Source organism: Aphelocoma coerulescens, chromosome 2, assembly GCF_041296385.1.
Source record: "Aphelocoma coerulescens isolate FSJ_1873_10779 chromosome 2, UR_Acoe_1.0, whole genome shotgun sequence".
NCBI classification, from domain to species: domain Eukaryota; kingdom Metazoa; phylum Chordata; class Aves; order Passeriformes; family Corvidae; genus Aphelocoma; species Aphelocoma coerulescens.
The window spans coordinates 43,107,895-43,126,971 of record NC_091015.1 but is presented as its reverse complement, the minus strand read 5'-3'; the positions used below and the strand labels follow the sequence as shown (position 1 = coordinate 43,126,971).

At 38.2% G+C, this 19,077-nt stretch overlaps 1 protein-coding gene across 2 annotated transcripts in view; it reads left to right on the top strand.

Annotated features, from left to right (window-relative positions):
• JAZF1 (JAZF zinc finger 1) overlaps window positions 1–19,077 on the top strand; it is a 189,618-nt gene that overhangs the window by 98,769 nt on the left and 71,772 nt on the right. For both annotated transcript variants that reach the window (XM_069007191.1, XM_069007192.1), the window contains one exon: window positions 5,774–5,846. In XM_069007191.1, coding sequence (XP_068863292.1) covers window positions 5,774–5,846 — 73 coding nt within the window. The remainder of the gene's footprint in view (window positions 1–5,773; window positions 5,847–19,077) is intronic.

The window sequence follows — 19,077 nt, the reverse complement described above, 5'->3', positions numbered from 1 at the left end:
TGAGCTAGTTTCAAGGGAAGTGTAGGTTTTAATTAACTAGCTGAGCTGACTTATATCAGCCCGTTTCAAGGCCAAGTGAAATACAAGACAGGCACTCTGCAAACCTGCTGGTGGGCGAGCGGAACATATGTATGGATGTTCTGGCAAAGTCAGGTTTGAGTCTGGGGGACCTCTGTGTTGGCAGATTACCCCAGTGTGATCTTGCACAAAGAGGTGAGATTATCATAAACATCTCCAAGTGACTTGGGAGAGAGGTCCTATTGTAAGTCCTTGGTCCTTACAAATATGTACTTTTATACTTTTAAAATCCTTTGCAGGGGCATTATTTTCATAACATTAAAGGCGTTTTGTTACTCTTTTAGAGATTAAACAGAAATGGAAATAACACCCTTGGGTTGGCAAGGGAAGTGGTTATTTGCCTTTTTTGCTTTTCTTGTAACTGTTTGGTGTAAGATTGGTGTGACTTACAGAAGACATGTTTTTCAAACCTAAGTCTTTTTAAGATATGGACTCTAGACCCTTCCCTCCAAAAAGTATATCTGCAACATCAGTGAAATGTCTTGCACTTCTCACCTCACCAGAGGCTCACTGGAGCTCACTGAGAGACCTTGTTTGTTAGACTGACATTTATTCCCTAATAATTGCCCCCACACTCAATTATTATAGTACCCCCTATGACAAAGAAAGATAAAAGGATAATTATCAGCCATAAAGAAGCTGCTCAGGTTGCTGGTCTGTGAAATCTGTTGGAGGATTACAGCTACCAAAAGTTTTTGACAATCCAGTCACTGCATTTGTGAGCCAGGATTCATGTGTCCTTCTTTAGGCACCTGGACTTCTGTCAATCTTGACCTCAACCTCTGCTTGTTAGATGGTGGTAGGGTGAGATAAAAACAGCACTGGCCAGTTCATATTCAAGATGTTAAAGAGCAGTATAATTTTTACCTCCTTCAGGTCATTATTCTTCTTCTGAGACTATCTTCACCACATTGCTAGTGGTAGTGACCTTTCCTGGTCCCTGTAAGAGAAAGCTTGTGGTTGTAAAATAATGCCACTGGAATTTGTTAGCATTTTGTAAGGTGAAAAGTGATCTTTCACAGTGATTTAAAATCAGGGCTCTTATGAAAGTGAAATTGCTTCTGATAACTTTCCTTTCTTGTATCTTTTAGGGTAAAAACATATTGCTCTGTTATATACAGTGAAGATGTGGCATGTATTTTGTGCAGAAATATTAATGTAGAACCAAGTTATATAATTGAAGATTGTGTTTATACAGGATGTGTATGCCATTTTTTATTACTTGCTCTCTTTAAAATACTTTGCCAGGTTAGGATTTTGCAGTGCTTTCAAGCTGCAAGTTGTGTCTTTGTAGTGAGGTGATTTAGTAATCGTAGCATGCTTCAGTAGTCAGTGATTTATTTTGTTAGAACATACTCCACAGAAAATGCCTGGTTTTGTGTGACCAGTTCAAAGATGATGCAGTGCAATTTATGCTCTCTCAGCCTTAATTATACACTCATACTACTTGTCTAGTTGTCCAGTATGAAACAGGTAGTGGATGTGAGAAAATTGGAGGGGTCTAATCCTGTAGATGACTGAGTAACTCTCTCTTATGGATGTTGCCATCCACACTTCAGTCTTTTGATAGTGAGGTGGTGGGATGCAGAACAAAATTCTGGAGTAGTTCATATAAGATAAAAATTTTATTTTAATAAAATTTCATTAAAGAAAAAGAAAAAAGAAAAAAAAAAAAAAGGAGGGTTTTCAAAATCTAGCACCATAGTAAATGAGGAGGACATAGCTAAAAAACCACTCACAGCATTACAGAAAGTAATTCTTACCACTGTGGAAGGAAATCAGTGGCACCTAATATTTATAAGAAGAGACAAGTAATGAAGGCAGCTAATGTACAGCGGGTGGCAATTTGTTCTACCAGATTTAAAGTGTTACTGCAAAACCAGTGAAGTAGTGAGTCTTGGGTAGCCCTTGTTAATTCAAGAAGTGAGAGTAACTAGTTAAAGTAATGTTAATCAACCAATCCCCTCAAGTTCTGGAGTCATTTTTGTGTGTGTGCTGGATATTTTCCTTACAAGAAAGGAAACTCGGATCAGCCCTACGTTATATTGCTTAAATATTTTCAAGAAAAAATTTGTCATCTGTGAGTGTTTAATCCATTATAGGTGTGTGTTTGGAAACTATTTAGGCTACTTTTGGCTGACTTTGACTAGTCTATGCGAGTTTGAAGAAACATTGACTAAACATGTAACATTATACAGGACCATTTTTGTGAGACTGACAACAGATTTTTGTCTCCCCTCCTCCTTGCTCCCAAGTCAGATTAAGTGAGAGCGTTGGCTGATGCCTAACATCCTGGTCAGTGGGGCAGCATGTGTGGTATTAGAAAACATCCCTAGTGTCTGTATGAATGTGCTTAGGCCTGAGAAAAGCAGAGTGCTGGAAGTCCAGGCTCGAAGATTCAGCATCAGAGAATACTGCTACTTGATCTCACTGTAGCTGTACTTGCTATTCCTTAAAAAAGGAAGAAAAAAAATGCTTATTACTGTTTCTTGGGGGTTTTTTGTATCAAGTCTGAGAGGGTTGTGTAGTAGTTAATGTATATTCACTCTGTGCTCAAAAGTGTGCTAAGTAAAATCAGGAATGTAAGCAGAGACTGCCTAAATTGGAAGTAAAATACAATAAAGGGGGCAGGCAGGAGCCGAAGGGAAGAGGGCAGTCCAGTGAATGAATTGCATCTATGTTTAGATGGTACAAGAGTGATACAAGACTGAACAAGTGGCTATAGACATCTCCATGTAAGTTTTAACTTGTTCTTATGTTGCGACATTTTGAGAGGGGAGCATAACAGTGAGAGCAGGAGAGAGCAATGGAGTGCAGGATGTATAGGAAAAATTGGAGTTAGGAAGGGGCAGGAGAGAGGAAATGCCCTGACTGAGGCTGGGCAGAGGAAGGGGGAAAGGAGGCAGAAAGGAATGTACTGGTGGCATTTTAGAGCGAGAAAAAAGCTGGCAGTGGTGGGCCAAATGTGCATGTGTCTGGATAGCACAGCCGTGCATGTTTTAGGTGGATGCAGAGGGGCTGCCAGTGTGGCCCTTCATGCCCCCCCCCCCCCGGTTGGGGAAGGACTGTGCCAGGGCCCCATGTCTGCTGCCACCTGTGGCACAGCTGGTCTGGTTTCTCCTCTTTTCTACTCCTCTCTGAGGGCCTTGCTGTGGCCCCAGAAGAAGTTTCTGTGGGTTTTTTTATATTATAGCTGAGGAAGAGAAATAATACCCAGCAGTGTTCTATGTAGTTCCTGCTGCAGTGCAGAAGTGAATGCAGCATTCTCATGACTGGCAACTCAGCAGCTGGTTGCAAGAGGAATAAAAATGTGTCAAGCATTTTGAGTGCTAAATTCTTACAAGATTTTTTACCATGGCTTGGATTATTTTGTGAAATTGGTATATACAGCAGAATTGACTTGAAAAACACATGAAGTCTGGTATGTGGAGGGGGAAGGGATAGATAGATTGAATAGAATCTGCATTGTGTTCCTGGTGTGTCAGGCAGCACCTACTGAGAGACAGGAGTCTGCTTTCTCCAGGTGCCAGCAGGCAAATTGCTCTGTGCTTTGATAACACACTCCTGGAAAAGTTATGGGGCTTTTGGTTTTTGTCTTTGTATTTTCATCCTCAGCTGGTGTTATGGTGAGCTGCAAGCTGCAAGCTGCAAAAGGGTGGTGGACTCTCCATTAGAGCTTTTCCTTGTCTTCTCCCACAGATAATGTGCAGCACTCTGATGTAAACCAGCCCTGATTTTGTCTCCTTCAGTCACAGAAACTGTTGTTTATAGGTGGAGGTTAATCCCATTTAGAACTGGATTAGCAAAGACATAGTCATTTAACCACAGATGCTTGAACTTGGGTTGAGGCGGTTCTCAGATAGTACTGGCTGGGATTAATGCCCTGGAGACATTGTGGATCAAGACAGTTTCATGGCAGGCCACGCACCACCGAGGTGTAAATCTCAGAAAGCTCACCGTGACAGTAGTTGTATGCTTGGCCTGCTAAATGATGGTGGGTTTATAGAAACAAAGGCAAGTAAAAGATCTTTGTGTGTTGTGTGAATCTAACTTCCTCAGAAGTGAATTAGACAGCATGGAGGGTAGCTGATGCTTTGCTGTCTTTGGTTAGCTTCATATGGAGTGTGATGTGCTGGCAATTACAGCAGAATTTCCCCAGGCACCAGCAAGATCTGTTCATCTTAAGAATAGCAGGCTTGGGGTTGCTGGTTGGATTGGCACTTGTACTTTTATCCATCTTCTCCGAACTTTCTTGGAATTATTTATCTCTTTACAGACATATTGATAAAGGCATGTTAGCAAATATAAGGAGAAAAATTAGGATCAGTCTAAGCTTTGAGAGGCAGGCAGGGGATTCCCATCTCCCTGAATAAAGACATTGTCTGCTTCAGCAGCGGCGTGACTGTGGCCTTGAGCACAGTCCCTATTCAGTTCAGTTCAGAATCTTCCTTAAGGCACGGCAGTAGAGACAGATTTCAAAATAATTGTATCGTGTTTTAAACCCCACAAAAACCACCAAAAGTTTGACTGATCAAGTCAAACTAATGTGCTTATCAAGATAATGAGTTTTAAAACATTAACAGTGCTTAAAGCTGTAGGAGGAAGCAAGAACAATCCAAAATATGGGGTTTGCTTGGAGTGCCCCATGCCCTCCCGTCTTCGCCAAACACAAAGTAGATGGTTCTCAGAAATAAAAGATGGATAGCATCAGTGCTATGGGGAACCATTTGGTAAAGGCAGTTTTTATTCTTGATACTTAAAATGCAGAAGTTACACTCAGAATTGCTTTTAAAGTAATGCATAAAACATGTTGTTAATGACTACGTAGTAATCTGCACAGGCAGGATGCACGGTTTCCATTGGGAACTTTTGAAGACTGTTTATGCTCAGCTGCTAAAGATGCCTCTCAACTATGCAGGGCAAAGTTGTATTTGAAACTTCAATGTAATCCTGGTGTTTGGTATAAGAAAACTGGCTTAACTATGGACATACTCCCTTGGCTTTGGTTTCAGAAATTTAAACCAAAACTCCATTGTTAGATGAAAGCACAACTTAACTGCAAAGGACAATGGAAACAATGATTGAAACCATATTTTTTCATTTGAGTGAGAAAGTTAGCACTTGAGGGAATTTGGATGTGTATGCTTCAGGGCTTTTGGTGGGCAATGCTCTACTTGGCAAGCATTTTGCTTCAAGAGCATTTTTGTATGACTTTTCTGATTCAGAGCTTCAGAAAATAAGATGTAGAGAAGGGAGAGAACAAAACTCAGAGATGCAGAAGAGAAGTCTCAAGGCCCAGAAGAGATCTAATCACTCTTGGAACATCTTAAAATGTGTCAACCGTATTTAGAAATAGCTACATTAAAAAAGAAGAAAGCTTGATCCATTTAACACTATAAATCATGGAAAGCAGTGAAAACTAATATTTACGAGGGGGATTGTGAAAGCTTGTGTGACAGTTGGAAATTACATCACTGTTGATGTTTCAAATTCTTGTGTAAAGTAATGCAATACTGTGTTTATGAATGAATGAATGAGCAAGTGGTTGAGCTTTGCTAAGTGTACTCTGTGGATCAGCTGGGTTGAGCTATTTTGTATCTCTTGTGTCCACTTATGTTACTTTGCAGCATTCAGTCCCCTAATTTCAGTGTAAAACAGAAAGCTTAATTCCGTGCATGTATTTTTTTTATTCCAGATACAGACCCACGTGTATTAGAGAAACAAGAACTTCAGCAGCCAACCTATGTTGCTCTAAGTTACATTAATAGGTAAGTGTGGTTATTTTTCAGGTACAACTGATCTTGGTTTGCACAATATATATTCTACCAAAATGGCATGCTTATGGATGCACTCTGTTTTGCTTCATTGGATATGACACTATCATAACACCTGTTTTGGAAAAACAGTTGAATTAAAATTTAACTAAATTTTTAATCACTTCTGCATAGGGCACAAACAGCCCTTCAGCTCACTGCTCAAATACTTAGGGAATGAGGTTTTAGCTTTTTGTGTTTTAGCTAAATCTCATGCAAAACAAGATAATTTATCTTGGCTTAGTTTTCTGTTTTGTTGTACTTCTCACAAGTGACTGGAGAAAGATTTCACTTTTGATTGAAAAAAAGTTCTATCTGATAATAGTTCAATATATAAGCGGATTTTTTGCAGAACTTCAAAAGTTTTTCAACCACAATATATATCTTTAAAAATCTTGCCTACCAGCCCTGTATAACCTAAAACCTGAAGGCAGTTAAGAAATTAAACCATTTTTAAAGTACTTTTCTAAGTAACAGAGCCTCAGCTTTTCAGTTATTGACTGATGGCAGTACTGAAACCTCCAGGGTCCTCCACCATGGAGGAATGGAAGGGCTGCTGGTGTCTCAGGCTGTTATGGTAAAGAGCAGCCTGAGAGCTGCTCATTATTTTCCCACTCACCTAAGCACTTAGAAGAATTCAGTGAAGGTAGCTCAGATTACTTTTCCTCTGGGAGGACAGTGACCCATGGAGCAGGCTCCTTGGAAGGGAAAGGTGGCGAGGTTTTGTGCAGTTGCAGTGCCCCTTTTTCAGGATGTTTGCCAGGCTGTCTTCTCATCCTAAATGAGCACTGTGCAAGCAGAGTAATTCTTCATTTAAAACCCTTTTTCCTGTTCTAGGTTAATCAACATGCTGCTGTTCTGGGATTATTTTGCCTTCTCTTACATCATAGTGGGTTTTTTGATCAGGTATACTGAGGTTCAAAGTTCCAGTTAGTTGTGTTTTTGAAATGCACTCCTTGGAAAATACTTGTTATGGGATTACTGCTTTTTATACATGGAATACCAGTTTGCTTTTTTATTTTTGCTGTCTAGAGGATGAGATACAAACTCACAACCCTGGAAGATTAACCCAAGATTTAGTTCAGGATAGCCTGAGTTGATTCAAACTCTCTCATGGGTCATGCAAAGTTTTTCTTTCTAATTCTACTTCATTTTAAAAATGGGAAAAAGCAAAACAAAAGCAAAAGCCAACAAACGTCTAAAAACACAGAATCCCGAGATTGACTTCCTATAATGTTTGCTGTAGCAAAAAAGTGTCAGTGGGCATGTGGGGGAAGAATACTTAGAAGTATGAAAGTAAGAAGTGGTGTTCACTTGGTGAAATGACTACATTTTCTCCACTACATGAGACTATGGTGATTAAGAATAGCCAGTATTGACATGATTTCCTACTTGGCAAGTAACTCTTGTTCTTCCTGGAGACAGTCCGACTCTTTAAAGCATATTTCAAAATTAGCCATGACCCTTTTTAACACTTAGTTCTGTTGATCTCATTTAATGTGTAAAACTTTTTTTTTTCCAGTATGTAGGCTTGGTATGCTGTTGTGCATGTTGGTATGTTTCCCTCTTTCCATCATATACTTGGGCGTTTTCTCTTTTTGCTTCTGTGGTTATTTTACTCAATGTGAGAGAGGGGAAAGGTTTTGTTTTTTTTCAATTAGGAAAAAGCTGGTTTAGGACCACATACTTGATCGTGGGAGTTGTTTTAAGACAATGGGACTTGATCGTCCAGTTTGGAATCCAACTACTTTTAAAGTAGTTTGAAAATAATACCTCATTTAGATTTTATTATTTTGGTACCCTTTAAACTGAGTTCTGTGTGACTGAGACAGTTTTATTTACTACATATTTTGTCCAAACTTTCTTACCCTGTCATTTCTGGAAAATAGTTCTGGAGAACTGAACTGTGTTGTTTGTATGATAAAACTGAATCTGAATTGACTTCTGCTTGAACCAGCTGCTATTTAGTTGCTCTTTTAAGTGTATTTTAATTTTTTTCCAAAGTGCTAGTATCTTTCATTGAACCACCTGCTCTATGCAACTCAAGCTCTTGAGGGAGCAGCAATATCCATTACAATTACACTACAAGACATGCCTTTCTATTTCCCACTACATATGCCAGAGCTGAGTTCTGCTTTGTTGTCCCAGACTATGAACTCAGATTTTGTAGCCTAATACATGTCATAAACATGTTGCATACTGTTAGATATCAAACACCAGATACTGCTGCACTTTTTTTAAACCCATGCTTTTATGGCTTCCAAGTGGAACTGAACTTAGCTGAGTTCCTGCTGTGAATTACAGACCTTAAAACAATCTTCCTCTGCAAGTTTGTATATTCAATATGTTCTGTGTGGGCCATACGGTCTCATGGAGCCTGGGAAAATAGGGACATCTGATTCTCAGGGACTGCCAGAATTGTATGGTAAGATGTACACTAAATATATGTTGTGGTAGAAGGATTAAATGGATGTGCTTTATGCTCTGCCCATTGCCCTGTTGTATGCTGGCTATTATGAGCTAAAACAAAACATAAATCTGGGTTGTCTGGCTTAAAAGCTGGGAGGATAAAGTATCAGTAAAACAGATAGTAGAGAGGGAAGGGTACTGTAGTCTCTGTTTACAACTTGAAGCATACTCTTGTTTCCATTTCCCTTCTATCCCTGGTTATTTTCTCAGGCATATTATTATGGCAATACTGTTTGAGCTCTGAAGTTCTGAGACAGCCCTCAGATTGTGGATGTCTAAATCTGTAAGACTCCATCTCTTTCTCTGCTGGAGATTTACTGCCATTACAGCTTTCAGTAACTACACACAGATGCTGCTTCCATAGTGTGTGATCCTCATGTAGACAGATAACGTTCCTTTTAAAACTGGTGGACAAATATAAATTATGGGTCATAATGGTTTGTTACTTCTACATCAAACACTTCCATCAGACACTGACTGAATTGCCACAAATCCCTTTCTCAGACAAAGTTTAGTGTAGCCTTAGTGCAGTCCCCAGTATTGATGGCTGTTCCCTGCTTTCTTCTGGTTTGGTTTCTTAGAAGTCAGAATTGGAATCAATAAAAGACACACTACAGCCAAAGCAGATGCAGTTAATCTGTTTCCGTCCTATAAATACAGGAGAGGTTTGTCTGCAAGGAGTTCAATGGTGCTACTACAAGAATGGAATACTGGCTGTGATCTGTCAGGAGTAGTTGCAAATGAGCACTTGGGCCAACATCCTCCAGTACTTTCTAGAGGTATTTCCTTTGTAGATGGGTCAAGACACCTTTATATTTTGTATTGCATTGAAATGCAGTGGTTAGCCACAGTGATTAATAAGTGCTTATACTCCTACTTAGATGCAGGTTTTGTAGCTTTAAGTTAATAAACATGGCTATGAATTTTGCTTGATGTTTATTGGAAACTGCATAGCATTGTTTGTGCCTCTGAGTGTGTTAGTCCAGGTCCTTAGAGGTGATGGCTCTTGAGGTTGCTGTATTACCTGGCACTGCAGCATACAGCCAAGGCTTTTAGACTGGTGCAGTCTAATGGAGAGAGACTTCTCAGTATTCTCATATTTGAAAGTCTGTTGAATGTGGATACTGCTGGTTACCTGTTACTGAGGAAGGCAGCTGTTATGGGAATGCTTTCTAAAAAACAGCAAAACAAACATACCAGTATTACTAGCACAAGTGAGAAGACAACAGAGGCATACAAATAATTCCTTCATGTGAAAAAGTAATATTAAAAATTGTTCATAATAAAAAAGGTTTTATTCCTAACTTAGTGAATGAAAAATTCTTTACAATTATGTTTTAATGGGGGTACTTCAACTTTGAGATTCTAAGTACCAGAAACAGGAAAAAAACATAAATTATTGGAGTCAATTCCTTTCACCTTGATTATGAAGGGTGGGAAGTGCCACAGTAACTTGTATTATTGGAAGCACATACCATAAAACGGACAATTAATTCTGTATTTAACACAGTATCCATGAAATACATTTTTCTTAGATACAGTTATTTGTTTTGCTTAAAGAAATTTCCTCCTGATGGGGAAAAAAGAAAACTAGTATGCACCTACAATTGAAACTAAGCAGTCATAATTATATACTATTTCTACTGCAAATTGCATAATGGCTATATTAGGGAATTTTTTAAAATAAAGACTGTTTTAATCTTAAAATCTTTTAAAATCTACCAAAATACTTTAATTATGTTAACCCCAGATTCTTTCCAATAGTGTTTTTCTATTCATAATTGAGGTCATAGAAGAAGGGATACATAGTAAAATATGTTTTAAGCATCAATCCTGCAAGCAGTTACAGCACACTCTGGTGTGAACGTTTTTGGTGTTGCCTCTGGGCAGTCTGTTGAATGAGGCTGTTGAATGTCTATAAAGTTCATTCTCATGCACAACTGGGAGCACAAATGAAACCTGTGGTCAAAACTGGATGGCTTTCTTAGACGAAGAGCCCAAGATTATCCTTACACATCTCTGAACTAATCTAACATTTTCACTCCTCCCTCCAGATTTTATTTTTAACTAGCAAGGTTTTGCCTCACTGTTATCATTATAAATTCCTATACGCTTCAGGCATCTTTTATCCCCCCACTTCCCTTTCAGTTCAACTGTCATTGACTTCTCCAGAAAAAATTTCCTTACTCTGCCTCCTTTTTTTAATACCATGAGAAGTAAAATCAATCATTTCTGTGAGCATATGCATTTGTGTAAGAAATTAATTGCATGTAAATTTCTGGCCACCACAAACTGTCCCTGTGTCTTGTCCAGCTCACTAATTCTGGTTCTACTGCTATTACCTGTTTTTTCCAGGAGTAAAACAAACAGCCAACACCACAGGATTTAATGATCATTTGAAAGTTATTTCAAAAAGTGGCAAATTTTTAGGTAGTGATATGTTTAGTATGCAGTATGTTACTAATGCAGAATTGGAAGGATGTTTTTGGATTTGAGGCAATGCACTTTGACTACATCTGTGGGGTTCTGTTGCCTGGAATCAGAAGAAAAACTCTTGCAAACAATATTGAAGTGGTTATATAAAAAGTAGTTCTTTAATGAAAGTTTTCAGGTGTGCAAAATATAGGAACATTCACACATGATAGAGGATTTCTGTGATTTTTGTACAGTTAATTAATTGGTATGTCTACCGGGTACATCCAGTAAGGGACCAGGTTCCCTGGAAACCCACCCTTGGGTCTGCCCCTTGGAGTTGTTCCAGCGGGTTCTTTGCCCTATATCTTGTTAAATCTCTCAGGTGCTGGTGTAAAACAAAATGTCCATGTTACAAATTCTGCTCTTGAGAATAAGACTAAACAGAATTTCAAGAATGTGTTAGAGAGGGTTAGCTATTGTTCTAAAGTGTGAGAAAGGGTGAGAAAGTGCTAAAAACTGTATAACTATATATTAAAAATCTACAAAGCTGCAAATATATGAAAAAGCTAAAAATCTTTAGGCATCAGTTTCTTAGCAGAGCATCCAAACCACATGATACTACAACACATTGCACTTTTCCTGTGGTTCTGCTCTGAGAGATTTTCCTGGGGTAAACTATCAGCAATAGTTGAACAAGAAGCCAGTGGAAGGCTGTAGTTTCTCAGAGGTCATACCCCGTGACTGGATGTGCCACCAAAGTGCTCTGTCGAACATTTTCTCAGCAGCAGTGAAAATCCTCTTGCTTCCTTTTTTCTATTAGCATGAGCATTAAGTCATTTTGAGTAATTTGTGGAAGACCAAGATTCAGTTTTCTCCCCTTTGATTCCCTAAGAGTGTTTCAATCCTTGATTAGCTTCTCTTCCTGGCATTTCTCCTCCTTGCCTTCTGATGTCTGTGAACTGTCACTGTAATGGCTGTTGGGGCACAGTTTGGAATGAGAGTTGTGAGGCAGGAGAGAAGATCTTTGTTTCTGCTTGTTTGCCTTCATAATAAATACTTTTGCAGAAGGCATATGCAAAGTGAAACCATTCTGAAATGGTGAGCATTTTTCTCTAAAATAACTATTCCCTGCATCATTCACCTGATAAGCAGTAGATTAGACTTCAATTCTTTCTAATTAATTCAGGCCCAATATCTCTACTTTGAAGTTGTATCATTGGTGGTACATAATAGATTAATTGAGACATGCTACCAATAAATATATAAAACCCCTTAAAATTGATCATTGATGTCAAAATAGTTAATTTTACTTTTTGCATGAAAAAAGGTGAAATCTAAAAAAAGGTAACAAAGAGCTATCCTAACTTTTTTTTTTTTGGTATATCATACACTGTTTTAAATCTCATGTTATGATTCAGAAACAGAAGGGTAGAGACAAGGGAGACTTTTACAGAAATTCTACTGTAGATCAGTTTTTCTGCACAGGAACATCTGAGCCCCTGAATCTGTTAAAGTATTGCTGTACCACCTGTTCAGACTTGCTACATTTTATAGTGCCTAGTACCACAGTTCTTCCTCTTTGTCTTAAAATTTAACTTTTCCTTCCTGTAACATGATACTGTCTCATTTGAATTGAATATCACAACTTTGTAAAAGTGCAGCAATTCCCTTGGATTCTTGGTTCTCATTACATTGAAGGTGCATGCTAATGCTTCCAGTAGCTGCTGAATTGAATGCATGTGACAGGATACAGAAAGAAAGGGATCAAAGTAACACATCAATTGCCAGATAATATTTTTATGTGTAAGCCTATTTTTAAGTTAACAGTGACCAAGTAGATCATATGGTTTTATTCATGTAGCCATATCTTTATGCTCTGCTATTTGACTTGTTCTGGAGATGGAACAACACAAACTTCAGATGGTAATTCAAACAAGATGTGCAGAAATGAATGATAGCTAGGGTAAGGGGAATGCCTTTTGGTTTGGAAGGATTTATGCAGATGGCTTTGTTTTCTCGTTCGTTCTTTACCAGTTTCAAGCTAAGCAAAGCTTCAAGATTTATATAATGTACAGCTCTTCTATTTCATGTCAGCAGTAAAGATCAAAAAGCAGATTGGTATTTTAAGGAAAAGCCTTAATGCCATGCCCTGAAACAAAAATTACGTGGTGAAGTTAAATGTAGGACACTGAAAAAAGTGTCTCAGTTGTCGGGTTGATTTTTTTTTGTTTTAATTAAGAGGGAATTAGGTTTCTTATGGTAATTTTTCTGTGGAAGACTCAGGGACAGAACAATTTCCATCCTGTGAATCTCAAGTGAAAGAAGCGTTGCCAAGTCAGCATCATTCCTTGCAAGTGACTGTGTGCACACCTCTGTGTGTGTTTTAGTTACCAAGCACTAGAGCCGTCAGTGTTAAGTCCCCAAGATTTCCAGGATTCTTGTCTCTATTGGTATTTCTTCATCTTTTGTCAATGTGGCATGCCAATATTGATGACAAAACCATTTTGTCTTCCTGGCACTGTTTTTTGTCTTGGCCAGTTCTGTTTCAATTTAATACCATGAGAATTTAATAATTTAATAATTCAATTTAATACCTATGCTTTCTGCATAGGTCTCTTGCACAAGTCACTGCATTTAGGGAAAGGGAAGGAGAAATACTTTGGTTTCTCTTGCTTTAAAAAGGAGGGCATTTCACTTCTGTGATGTTTAAATTTGATCCTAAGCAGTAGTGATGTTCTCAGAAGGACTGTGTGTTGACTGTACAAAAAACCGTATGTACCATATTCAGGTATTTTGCTGTCAGCTGTGTGGGCTAATAAGGCTCTTGGTATCTATTTCTCTGTGTCATACCACAATAAGGTCCTAATTCTTACTAGATTCTGGTAATAACATATGTTCATTCTTTATGTTGTTGTTACTTAACATATTTGCAGAGCTGTTTGGAAAACACATTAATGTGGCAGCTTCAGATCCTCTGCAGAAATAAGAACTTGTAGAAACTATTATGCTTTGATTTACAAGTGAAGAATGGGCAAAAATTTTACAATTGTGATCAGTTTTCTTTTCAAATACAATCTGAGTCAAATTGGCTGAAAGGAGTGGCTGTTCTTCCTGACTTTACCGTTTAGAAAAACAGCTGACATATACAGCTAGTTACCTCCTATCGCTATAAACTTATTTTCTTTAAATCACCATCAACAACAGCAACAAAACATTACATGCACAAGAGAAAATTACAGACTGAGTAGATAACTTCTTAGGAAAGGTTCACACTGTCCAGTGTTTTGCTAAAAGCTTGTTGTGACAATCTTAGCTACATGTGATGACTTACAGATTGACCAGCTTGCCATCCCTGGTATCCTAAGGCAGCCCAGACCAGCTGCTGGTAATTTTCATTGACTAATTTTTTTATGAAACTAGAGTTTACTTATCACTGACCTTCTGTACAAAAGCAATTGTACTTCTTTGTCTAATTTCACTGATTTTTAAAAAGTAACAATATTTCATTGTAAAGCTGCCTACTTAGATTTGTTGCAAAAAAGCACGCATAGGATTAATCTACAGAAAGACTTAAAATTAGATTTTCAAATAAATGTCGTAGTTCAAAATGCAAATTCTTACTTTTTAAATTACAAAATTACAAAAATTACTTTTTTTTCCTGTATTAGCTTTTAGTTATGTGAGCACATTGTGTATTCTACAGGTTCATTCCTGTAGTGAATATCCCAGTAATTTATTAAAATGCAACAAACTACATCCGTAATTCCCAAGGTGTCTGTAGATGCTTGATGTTTCCCGCCCTTCTCCTTCATTCTCATTTTTGCATGTAACACTTCCAGGTAAGGGCTCTTGCACGTCATTTGCAAAGTCTTGCTAGTGTTCAGTGAGAGATGGGGCCTATTAACATATAGGCCATGAAGCAAATGGAGTTGCAACAGAAAGTTTGTATATTCTTGTAGACACTCAGAAGTAGGGCCACAATTTGGAGGTTGCATCCCAAGGCTGTCCAAGTCATGCTTTAAGACAGCCTGCAGCCTAGACTAGAGATTAAGTGCAGATGAGAGAATATTCTTAGTGCTGGAGAACTTGGCTCGTGAGGAAAGAACATTGATGTAATCTTCTGCTACATAAAACCTACTCCAAAGTGTTAGTCTCAGCCTTAATTTTCATTAAATACGTTTGCGGTTGGGTTGACCTCTCAATTTGATTCTGAGCCAGAGAGAAAATTTTATATCCTGCAAAGATGCATTCCTTATCCCACCACTTCCTCTGTAATACTCCAGTGTCCCAAGAAATGGAGACCAGGTGGAGAGCTTGACAGAGTTGGTTTCTTGTCTTATTGAGGCCGAGGGTGCATTTAGCAGGCCAGCGAGGGAATTTTGGAGTCCACCAGAAAAATGCTTTTGGAAGATGGTTCTCCTAGGTCTATGACTGGAATAGCACAGGTTGTAGCAGTCGTTAAGCACCTTCAATACAGAGCTGAAAGGAATGTGTGTTGTGCACTGGAATCCTGACTAGGCTCATGCTAGAACAGAATGAAGGTCAAAACTGAAGCCATCTGAAAGCTACTGGTGGATATGAAACACAAGCTTGAAAGAGAGCAGGGAGGATATGTGTTATGATAAGGAATTAGTGAAGTTTGACTGCTCTTTTCTTTGGCTTTTGGTTTTTCCTTTGGGGCTGCTCTCATAAACTTGTGAAGTGCTGAGAGGAGGAAGCCCTGGCACATCATCTGTCATATTGTTTTAATCTACCTTATTTTGCCAAGATAGCATGGTATCACATAATTAGAAAATAATTTTCAACAGTGTAGAGACATAGGCAAAACCATGGGGCTTACTGGATTTTTGTTATGAATGCAAAAACAGAGAAGAGAGTGCTCTGATCTTGCCCTTGGACTTTTCTGAAACTTCTTGTCCACAACTCAAACATTGAAGACAATTTACAAGGCTGTAAGAGCAAGGACTTGCATGACAAAGCAGAAGTAAAACCCTGAAACTGGTGCAAAGACATGGCACTTTTCTGATGTGCAGCTGTTGAATGTGTTTGGGAATAGAGGTGCATATCTTTGACCTCTGAAAGTCTAAAGTCTAATTCAAAGCCCTTTAACAATAGTTGTGTATGTTACATGTTACACATTGTTTAAGTAACTTATGTTGGATTACGGTGACCTGAAACACTCAAAATGCTTGCTTGGCTCGGCAAACAAACGCTATTAAAGGCAGGCTTTATTTAATTAATTTGGCTTAGTTATAGTACAATTAGTCAGGTTGATTTAGTACTTTCTGAGTCTTGGTTTCCCTGAAGCAATACAGTTTTGCAGACACTAGATATTTTGTTCCGATTTTTCAGAGAATTGAGAGAAGTTTTCTTTCTTTGTTAGTGTTGAGTGTTTGTTTGTGGAGTTTTGCTGGTTTTTTTAAATCAGGCACAAGTTTTTACCCAAGTGGTATATGAGGATACAGGCAGAGATGGAAATAATTACAGAAGTACTTCCATCTACAGGTTTAGATGGGCCACAGGGGTAGACACTGCTGATTTTTCCTTGATTTATAGAGGAATTGCTGTGGGTTTGCCTTGCATGACTGTTTAATATTTAGTAATTTCTAATTAGAGTAGCTTTTGTAATGTATGAGAAAGACACCGTAATAGAGATGGATGTAGTTGTGGGTTCTGGATGGTGGTGTAAAAAAGGTGACTTGTTCCAAAGCTGCATGTAAGTAACATTTCATATCTGCCACCATTGGTGTTGGGGACTGACCATGTGCCTCAAATGAACCTTTTACAAGAGCTTTTGAGCTGGGAATAGGTTGGATTTGTCCCTTGCTTTTATAGTGTGGATAGCAGGACCATTCCTCTTAACATCCAGTTCACCTATAACTCTGTGGTGGTGGTAACAATTTGTGATACTAAGTGCCATTGCTGCTACACACAGTGTAAAGTAAATTCAACAAAGCTCGAGTATTTGTTGAAAGCAGTTTCCTTCCCTGCAGTAGCTTCCAATGTGACCTGTGCTTAATAAAGTGTTAAGAAACCCAGCCCAAAACATCCCTGTTCAAGGGGAGTCGAGGCATTTATGTGTGACTTCCCTCTCTACTATTTCTTATTTCATTTACTTACCTACCATTTCTAGAAAGTCAGTAATTATGAGAAGTTGTGAAGCAATTTAAACCAGGTCAGTTGGGCAGTGCTGTTTGCAAGAGGTAGCTGAACAGTTCCTGTCCTCCATGTAGAGGATTACCAGGGCTGATGCTAACTTTTTAGCCACAGAGCTTGGGTATAGAAGCCTGGTTTGAATATTTCCAGCACAAAAACTTTGAGCTTATGCTTTTAATGTGATCTTTGAGATCTGACCAACTGCAGAAATACTATTTGTTACCAGTGTTGAGATTGTAGAAATGTCCTGAATTTGCACCCAGTGCAATGTAGCAGCTCTTCAATAAAAAGAAAACCGAGAGTGTTACCATTTAAAATTTACCATTCCTCTTGCTAAATGTAATTCTCATAATCTGCTAAATATATTGAAAAATGACATTTTGCGGGGACTTTCAAGAACACACAGGGGAGTACTTAGATATCCTGTTCCCATTAATTTTCCCATGTAAAGTATATTCCCTTAATTTTTTCTACTGATTTCTCTTTCCCAGTACTTTGTCATTATGCTCCTAGAGGTTGCCCTTTGTTGTTGGCTTCTGTTTTTTGCCATTTAATGCAGAAAGCTGGAAAAAGGTTTGTGGAAACCTGTAGTGCAGTTATGTAAAATTAATGTACTCTTCTTCGTGCTAGTAAAAGAAACATACAATCAATAGGTAAAGAACTTCTAATTTTTCTTACATGTTCCATGTAGTGCAACCTCATTTATTCTTATTGGCACCTAAGGTCCTGTGCACATAATTCTTCATTTGCATCATATGTTTTAATCTTGCTGGTAGTTTTGATTCCACCCATCTGGCTCAGTTAGAGCAGCGTAACTCAGCCCAGCTAGGCTGGGGATTGTAGACAGCACCACTGCTTTACTGGAAACCAGCCTGCATCCCTTTCAGTTAGAGTAGGGATTTTGCTTTAGATTTGGGTTCAGTCCAGTAAGAGTCCTTGACTACTACATTGACTCGAAAGCTGTTATAGGAAACTGTCTGTCACAGTTTCTAATTGAATACTTTTACAAATCATGTGTGTATAAATGAGGAGTGACTTAGTTGCTTGTAAGAGGTCAGAGTTTACTGTCTTCCTACCTGATTTAATACTATGAATCTTTTTTTCTTTAACAATATTTTTGTGGAGAAATTAAATACTTCCCAAAACTTAGTGTAACATGGATTTTGCTTTAATTTCAGACTAAGAAATTTTTAAAAGTCTGCTTACATGAAATGCAATATAAAATTACAATCTACATCCCTTCCTAAAGGTATAGCAAGTTAGGCTCTTTTTTTAAATTTTAATTATTGTTTTAATATGATTGAGAAGTGAGAAAACATTGCCAGTAGTACAAGCTTTGTCGGAAAAGATGCTGTACTTTCAATGAGCTAGGCAATTAAGTGCATTTTGGCTTTGTATTCATGTGATCCGTAGAAGATGTTCAGTTTCCTCATTATTATTCTTTCTTTCCCATTTCTGCTTCAGTGATGGTAAATGCAGACAGAAAATACTGCTTCAGTAAAGTTTGGACTTCATTATTTCACATCCTAAATGTCTAAAAAGCATGCTGGAGGTTTTGTGTACAGGTTGTGATGAAAAGGCTTAGTTTCTTAGTAAATTATTGTGATGGGGAAAAAGAAGAACTATCTCACAGAGGTATTCCATCCACATTTCTTGAAAATAGTTTCTTGGCAAAAATTGTAGTAAAGTAGAAGTCCATTACCATGAACAATTTTTGATTTGCAAGAGCAGTAATTGTATACATACTGCTTGTCAGTGCATGTTCTTACATATGGTATAAAACTAAAACATTGCTATCTGACGAGTTCTTCATTTTTGCTGATGTCCTTATTTTGTTTGAGGCATGGTTTATTGGGGCAGCATGTAGGGCACAGTGAAACTTTCACGATGAAACCTGAAACTGGATGAAACAAACCTGAAGGCTGGATCAAGTTCACAGGAACGTTTGCTGAGTTTTCTAAGTCTGGGTTGAATTTGCAGCCAATCTGTGCTCACTTACTGTGCATTGAAAGAACCACAAGAAATGTATTGGTTTCATATGGTTTCAGCCTTCAGTCACTTCACGTTGCTGGTGACTTCAGTAAAAGCTGGTTGTTGCTTGCTCTAACCTCCGTGAAAGGGAACTGGGGCCCATGTCAAGTGATGT